The sequence below is a fragment of the Pongo pygmaeus genome, chromosome 10 (assembly GCF_028885625.2).
Source record: "Pongo pygmaeus isolate AG05252 chromosome 10, NHGRI_mPonPyg2-v2.0_pri, whole genome shotgun sequence".
In the NCBI taxonomy this organism is placed as follows: Eukaryota; Metazoa; Chordata; class Mammalia; order Primates; family Hominidae; genus Pongo; species Pongo pygmaeus.
The window spans coordinates 41,900,283-41,909,160 of NC_072383.2; the positions used below are offsets into that span (position 1 = coordinate 41,900,283).

General features: G+C 35.2%; 1 protein-coding gene across 3 annotated transcripts in view; it reads left to right on the forward strand.

Moving 5' to 3' along the window:
* Window positions 1-4,898, forward strand: part of TMEM117 (transmembrane protein 117) — a 561,961-nt gene extending 557,063 nt beyond the window's left edge. For all 3 annotated transcript variants that reach the window (XM_054443489.2, XM_054443491.2, XM_063672657.1), the window contains one exon: window positions 3,166-4,898. In XM_054443489.2, the coding sequence (XP_054299464.1) occupies window positions 3,166-3,812 (647 nt within the window). In that variant the 3' untranslated portion in view covers window positions 3,813-4,898. The remainder of the gene's footprint in view (window positions 1-3,165) is intronic.
* Window positions 4,899-8,878: the final 3,980 nt, after the last annotated feature.

Genomic DNA, 8,878 nt, shown 5'->3' on the forward strand with positions numbered 1-8,878 from the left:
TGTTCAGACATCAGGACACATGAGAAATAATAAAAAGTGATCCTTGGGTGTGCAAGTTTAGTGGTCAAACTGACCCAGCACTATTCACTTGGTAGAAAAATAATTGAATAGTGCTGGAAAAAGTTCTTCGGGAGAAAGAAACCTTTGGGAGTCAAGAAAGTAGTGGGAGCCAGGTATGGTGACTTGAGCTTGTAGTTCTAGCTACTTGGGAGGCTGAGGCAGGAGGATTGCTTGTGTCTAGGAGTTCAAAGCTGCAGTGAGCTATAATTGCACCACTGTGCTCCAGCCTTCCAACAGAGTGAGACACTGTCTCAAAAAGAAAATAAAAATGTTAAAAGGAGATGGAGATCAGTCATACAAGCACAAGGGCCTCCTCCCCCACCATCTGGTCTGGCTTTGTAACATGTACAGTTTACAGCAAGAGAATAAATATAAAGAACCCTCCTTCAACTTGCTTTCTGTCATGGAATCTACAGATTAGTGTCTCCTTAATACTGGATAAGAATCTCTGAACTTTTTCATTTCTCCTGTTTCTCATCCCTTTCCTGCCTTTTTCTACAATAATCTCCACTCTTTTCCTTTTCTCTCCCCTCAGCCTCTTTCTTCCATGTCATCTCATCTTTTTATATATGCTGTTCTATCTACAACATACTGAAAGCATAAATGAAAATAAACACAAAATTTTCCAAACTGTTTTCTGTCCTGTTTGTTCTTCAAGGACCACATGAATTGTTCCTTCCTCAAAATCTTTCCTGCAGAAAGTATCCTTCAGTTTTTTTTCCATTTCCTCAATATTTACAGCATTTATGGTGTGTATCACTCATTTCGCACCTCTCAGATGTAGCCTCTCACTATTTATTTGTTGATCTCTGTCCTGTTCCCCTAACGAGATGATGAAATCCTTTCTGAAAGGCAGAGACATATGTCTTCAGCATCTACCAGTGTGTTCTACACAGAGTCTGTTATGGTTGATCCTTAGTATGAACCTGGTTTAGTTTTGAAGATCTCATGAGTGGTTTGAGCTTAACAGCACCAGATGCTATAAATATTTTATCATATCTGAGACAACATTCCCAATGTTCAAAATTACTTTCCAGTTGGGTATGCCCAAAAAAAATCATTCAGGCAAGAGTTTTCATTTCAAATATTATAAACTCTTTTTTTTCTTTCTTTTTTTTTATAATTAATGTAAAAGTAACTTTATTTTTTTTCTTTATTATTATTATTATTATTATAATACTTTAGGTTTTATGGTACATGTGCGCAATGTGCAGGTAAGTTACATATGTATACATGTGCCATGCTGGTGCGCTGCACCCACCAACTCGTCATCTAGCATTAGGTATATCTCCCAGTGCTATCCCTCCCCCCTCCCCCCACCCCACAACAGTCCCCGAAGTGTGATGTTCCCCTTCCTGTGTCCATGTGTTCTCATTGTTCAATTCCCACCTATGAGTGAGAATATGCGGTGTTTGGTTTTTTGTTCTTGCGATAGTTTACTGAGAATGATGATTTCCAATTTCATCCATGTCCCTACAAAGGACATGAACTCATCATTTTTTATGGCTGCATAGTATTCCATGGTGTATATGTGCCACATTTTCTTAATCCAGATATATAGCTGAACAATGTCAGGACAAGCAGAGTTACTATTTCCCTTCATATAGTTTAGGTAAGCTCTCTTCATAGAGGAGCAAGTTGCACCTTCTCATGCAAATAAAAAAATTATCATGGTTTAGGCAAGGCTTTCGTGATGATAATTATAGCAATTACTGGGCCCCTGTTATGTACCAGGCACTGTCCTTAGCATCTAGTAATCGCATGAAATTCTGACAACTTTAGTAAATACTATTATTTTCTGCATGTAAAGAAACTGGGCTTTAGAGAATTTAACAACTGTCTCAAGATCACACAGCTAGTAATTTTGGAGCCAGGATTAAAAGTATTTAGCCTTACATATAATAGGAGCTTTAATAAAATATGTAATTATGATGATAAAATACTTCCCTAAACTCCTTGCAGTTATGTCTTTTATATTTTTATGTAGCTAGATATTTTGTTAGATTGTATATTGCCAAATACATAATCATATGAAGCAGTAACAATAACGTTAAATAATGTTACTTCAAATATAAAAGAAAACAGTTTTGGCATAATACATAAAATTATTATAACTAAAGCTTCTGGAACCTGGTACATACATCCCCTAACTTGCTACAGCAAACCTATGAGGCAGGTATTACTGTATTATTATAATATACATGATGCTGTAAAACTTGCAATAATTTATAATAAAAAATTAGAATCTAGTATCACTTGAAAGTTTTTTCACCTTTTGTCCATTTGTAGAAATCATAATAAAAATTATAATGGACTCTAGTATACCTGAAAAGATTTTCCACATTCTTTCCATTTGCAAATGTAAAAATATCATTTGATAATAGATCATTAAATATTGTATTTATATAAGATTTTAAATATTAAAAAAAGAAATAGTAGTTGCAATCTCTTCAAATATATCTTTTCAAGCAGTTCATAAGGTATGGTTACATTTATGTCTGATAAATGCATTTTGTTCAATGAGAATTTGATGCAATTATTTTTGAAGTGTTGAAATGAATGCTCAAGGATTATTGATCTGAATCACATCAACTAATTGTTTAATCAACAGGTCACCTACAAACAGCAATATGAATTCATTTGATATACTGCTGTGCTTGCATTGCAAAATGATTTATTTCTTGCCCAGACATAATTATAAAACTGTAAGAGATGTTCAGTCATACATTGAACTTTTCTAAGAATTTCATTAGACTTTGTTTTTTCACATTAATTGAAATGTTCTAGAGGATAACCTACGTGGAACCAAATTTGAGTATAGCTGTGGTGCCTATAAAACAAGGAGACTTAATCTTGTTAATACAAATGCCATAATTTACTGGCTCAGGGACCTACAGTTGTGTTTTCATATGCCCAGAATCCATTTAGTAAATTCCCTTTGCCAATTCACTTAATGGCAGCACAGCACCCTCAAAAAATTAATTGTTAACCAGTCTAAAACATTAACAATTGATGCTATTATACCATTATCCTCATTTTATTGTAGAAAACCTTATTGCAATTTTATGGCCCTTTGATTAATGCAGTATTTCTTTTTTAATGCAGGCAAATGGTTTAACTATGGAATTATCTTCCTCGTCTTGATTTTGGATCTTAATATGTGGAAGAACCAAATATTTTATAAACCTCATGAATATGGGCAATATATCGGCCCAGGGCAGAAGATATATACAGTGAAAGACTCAGAAAGTTTAAAAGATTTGAACAGAACCAAGCTATCCTGGGAATGGAGGTCCAATCACACTAACCCTCGGACTAATAAAACATATGTTGAGGGAGACATGTTCTTACACAGCAGGTTCATAGGAGCCAGTCTTGATGTCAAGTGTCTGGCCTTTGTTCCAAGCCTGATAGCCTTTGTGTGGTTTGGATTCTTTATCTGGTTCTTTGGACGATTTTTGAAAAATGAGCCACGCATGGAGAATCAAGACAAAACTTACACTCGCATGAAAAGAAAATCTCCATCAGAACATAGCAAAGACATGGGAATCACTCGAGAAAACACCCAGGCTTCAGTAGAAGACCCCTTGAATGACCCTTCTTTGGTTTGCATCAGGTCTGACTTCAATGAGATCGTCTACAAGTCTTCCCACCTAACCTCGGAAAACTTGAGCTCACAGTTGAACGAATCTGCTAGTGCAACAGAAGCTGATCAAGACCCAATGACTTCTAAAAGTACACCCACGAACTAGACTCGGAGATAGACTTGGAGATAGCACAAAAAGCAACCTTGAGTGTAACTTTAAAAATTTAGTCTTTCCTTTTGTATATGTAAGGTTTACATAGTGTGAGGTAAAAATATGAACAATGCCACGACGGTGCTCAACATGCTTTTTCTAGGATTCATTGTTTTCTATTTGTATTATAATACACGTGCCTACTGTATACTTAACAGTCCTCTAGAGATTGCTTTTCACAATTGCACAAGCTATTACTGACTTTACAGCATAGTAGAAGATTAGCTGATGACCCATGTATCTGATGTTCAACCATAGTGGTGCCTTGAGACATTAAACTGTTTTTAACTGTACCAGAAATGAAGTGTGGAACAGTTACCTAACCTATCTCACATGGGTGTTTTGTATACAATTATTTTGATCTACACTTGATGTCTGAGCAGAAAACAGAAATAGCTAAATGTGACTCAGGAAGTATCTCTTGGTTTCTTATTCAGCAGCAGAGTTGGTGACTTTGACAACTGGACTGCAGAGAAACATGGTGATCACCTTTTAATTTTTATTGGCTGTCCGCCAAATATAAATACAGATGCAAAATTCAGTAATAGGAGATCTATAACCCAACATGGGTCACTACTCGTGAAATGTGACTTTCTCCCACCAGTAATTGCAATTAGGTGATAATACCTAATTATGTTTTCCTAATTAAAGATAAATTGCTACTTGATTAAAAATCCTGCCCTTCACCTTTGGGAACAAAGGTTAAGAGACACAGTTGGGTGAACTCTCAAATTTACTGGCATTTACACAAAGCCCCAGACAACCAAGGAACTGAAGTTTTCATCGTATGAGAGCAGCACAGCCCACCATTTACAATATTCGTATATCTTTCTGCAGATATGGTTCTGGATAGTGAAAATTGAAAAACATATGCCAACCCTGAGCAAGGGAACTCCTCAAAAAATCATGCAGCGGAACCTTGTCAGGTAGAGAAGCCGTGCATGAAAGAATTTGTTTAATGTCTTGTTTTGCTTGTGTGTTTTTTGTTTTTGTTTTTTAAGAACTAAATATTGCACATTAATAAATAAGAATTATACAGCAGTGATTATGTGATGTAGTTTTTTGTTTAATTGTATCTTGGCTTAAGAAAAGTCCATTTACAGGGGATTTTTAAAGCTTGATGCCAGGCAAGTTAAGAAAAGGCACACTGCCAACTTGCTTTCAATTTTTTTCCATAAATTGTGGTTACGTTTCTTGAGGGGGTGAGGGAGATCACTTTTAAGGAAAAATTATTTTCCTGTCACACACTGATGTAGCTGCATTTTTTCTTTATGATTTTTTAATCTCTCTTGTTTTGATCTATCTACTTTTAAGCTTGCAGCATACTGAATTTAGCATGCATAATAGAACTATGCATTTATCTGCCACTTGAGAGCCAGCTTTAATAAACATCTTTACTAAGCATTTGGAACCATGCCCCTGCTGTTACTTTTACCTTTAATAGCCATGCATGGTGCTACTTAGAATCATAAACATATCTGACACACACACACACACAAATGCAGAGATCAAGCTCACTATAGTAACCCATTGCCCATACTATCTAAAGGAACTTACCATGTTACGTCTGATAGGTGGCAACACTAGCTATTACTAAATTTTGGCAGCCTAGAACATTCAACTTTTAGCTCTGGGACATGTAAATAATAACACCTAGTACCACATTTTTATTTATTCTGAAAGTCATTGTCTTGTAGAATGATGAAAGAAGTTGATTTAGAAAGTAGATGTTTATTATCAATATGCATGTCTTATAAAAATATTATTTCAGAATTTGTACATGGGTATTAATGGAAAATGTTTTAATGAGAAAATCTAATTAGCAGAAGTAAGACAGAAAAAAATAACAAACCTAGAACAACATGTTTATGTGTTTCTAGGGATTAGCTAGAAAAACTATTAAAAAAATGAAAATATATATTTAAAGTTTTCATAAATTTAGTAACAAATGGAATAATTTCCAAGGACATTTTAATAGTCAAACAAGACTTCAGCCTTCTAAGGCTTCCACTGTTGAACTGTATATACTGATAGTGACCTTTTCTTACCTACATATGGATCTACTTTCTTCTTTTGCTGCCTCTTTTGGGCATTGCATTTATACCAAGTAAAGATACTAAAATGAAATAAAGTAAAAATTAAATCCATTCACATTCAGTCTTAAATCCTGAGTCATATCAATAGACTGAGACTCTACAGAGCTTTTTGAATACCAAACCTTTTAAACTATTAAGGACATTTTTAAAAGAGATGTGTAGCAATCTCAGAAATTGAGGTTAAAAAAAGGGATTTAAAAAATTACTAAGCACAGATTCTAAAGAAAGCTTAACAAATGTGATGTCTTAATTGCAGTGATGCTTAAGTACTATAAACAATTATATTTCTACTGTTCAGTAATTACAGTACTTTCTTCCACACAGTGCAGAATTTGAACTAATTTGACATAATTTTAGTATCCTACATTTATAAAGTACTTCATTAGTAGTTTAAATGGAAAATTAAATAAACACTATGAATTTGTGCCTGATAATATACACTTAGACATAAATCTCATCACCACATGTCTATTTGTATTGTATAATCATAATTAGTTACCCCATTTTCTCCCCATGGTAGCTACTTATGTTACCTTATCTTTTAGCATAGCTGAGATCTCTAGCAAATTCTATTTAAAATGTTAAGAATTATTTCTTCTCCATCTGCCCTAAGAGTCAACCAGGTACAAATTTTTTTTATTTTTGTAGCATCAGATTTCACACAAGTAATGTCCAAAAACACTGCGCCACTGGCTGACAGTACAGTGGAAAGAAGTCCAACACAGGCATTCAGATTTGAAGGAGGGAGTCAATACATGGCAGCTCACCACTGGGCTCCATAAGCAATTTTATCACATTATTTGGCTTCCCCATGGGTCACCAACACAGCCCAATATGAAATATGCGAAGGATAATGCTAATAAATCCTAACCGTCTCTATAACTGATAATTCGGGAGGTCAACTGGATTATCTGACATTCAGCTAAGACCTCAGTACCCTGCCATTGTTTCTCATCTGTCTTCACTCTGAACTGACCCTTATTTTAAATTTCAACTCATGCTTAGGCAGCTACAAGCAGGGTATTATGCTTATATTGGTTTTTCCCTCTGAGACTGACTTGGCTCACTACTCTATCTGGCCTGATTTCTTCGAGCTTTGTCCCTCAGAACCCAACTCTGACCTATTAGCCAGCCCGTACCTTTAAGAGAGCGAGAGCAAGAGCAACTCAATTAATTCTGAAGCAGATAAACTGGCACTTTCCTCGTTTATCCCCATTTAGACATTTAAACATGTTTGTGTGCATAGAGTTGTAATTAGTGAGTATAAATATAGGTAACAGAGTCAAGCTCAGAAACGTTTGGGTTGCTTCCATTTAGACTGGCCTAGAACTGTCTTATTTGAAAAACTAGGGAAGTTTAGATGTAGTATTTATAACTCACAAGTCACTCTTGTTGAAGAAACTAGAAAAAGAGGTGGATATTTATAATGAAAAGAGAAGGTTAGGCAGATGGTGGAGAACAAGTGGAGGTTTCAGCAATGAAATCTTAGAAATAAAAACAGCAATTTTACTTTAAACAGGCTTTAAAACTGCAGGGAGAGAATAGAAGCCTCTATGAAAGGAACTTTACCATAAAATTCTCATTAGGGTAGTACTCTTACGTGTCGTGTAGAGGACTCAAAAGTTATGTTCAACATAGCTGAGTGAGGGTATTACATAAAAGGCTGGTTGGTTGGTTGGTTGGCTGGTTAGCTGGCTTTTTTTTTATTATTATACTTTAAGTTTTAGGGTACATGTGCACAACGTGCAGGTTAGTTACATGTGTATACATGTGCCATGTTGGTGTGCTGCACCCATTAACTCATCATTTAACATTAGGTATATCTCCTAATGCTATCCCTCCCCCCTCCCCCCACCCCACGACAGGCCCCAGGGTGTGATGTTCCCCTTCCTGTGTCCATATGTTCTCGTTGTTCAATTCCCACCTATGAGTGAGAACACACGGCTTCTTAAACATTCTAGCATTGAAATTACTCTATATCTGCCCCAGGGAGCATGATGAGACCTGGGAGGGGAGAAATGTTACTGTGAAAGAAACTACAGTAGGCAACATGAGAAGAGAAAGAAAAATCACATCAATTTAGAGAGACTGGAACATCCTTGATGGAAGAGCAAACATCGGGGCAAATTTGGCTTGTAAGCATATTATCAGCATATAAAAGCTGATATCCTGTAAATGAAAATATCTTCCAGGTACTTTCTCCTAGAGAGAGATTCTGAAAAAATTTAATGAGAAACAAATTTGGAAAGTATTACTGATTTGATATGTATAAAATACTACTGATTATATTTTAATTTAGTGTGAGTTATCAATTATTTTACTTTAGTGAATATAAAACATATATTTCACAGGTTTATATGTCTACCTCCAACATAAGCTCTCCTAAGGTCTAAATTCCTTAATACCAACTGTACTATTGGGCTTTTTAAGGACTTACATAACTGAGAAGGACCACGATAATTTATAATTGAGAATTACAGTAACAAAACAAATTTATAGATACTCCTTGCTCTAATAAACTTTTTCACCCTATCCAGATCTTTGCTCAATTCTCATATTAATGATACTACCATTTTGAATATTTTCTATGTGAAAATAAATATTCCATTCAATACTCACATTAACCTTAACAATTGAAGGTAAGTATGGTTAATTTCACTATACAGATGGTGAACCTCAGGCTTAGAGAGGTTTTTTTGACTTGCCCGAGGACTGAAAGCTAGCCAAATGCAAAGTCAAGATTGGAATTCAGGCTTGTCTGACTCCAGTTTTCCATCACAAACATCTATAAACACCCATCAAAACCAGAATATCTGTATCAAATGGGATCTTTGGTAAGGATAACCTGGGAAATGGTTGTAAAGCCATACATATGCTTAACTTCTAGCAATTCTTACCGCTCAAGAATCTAAGTTAAATATTAAT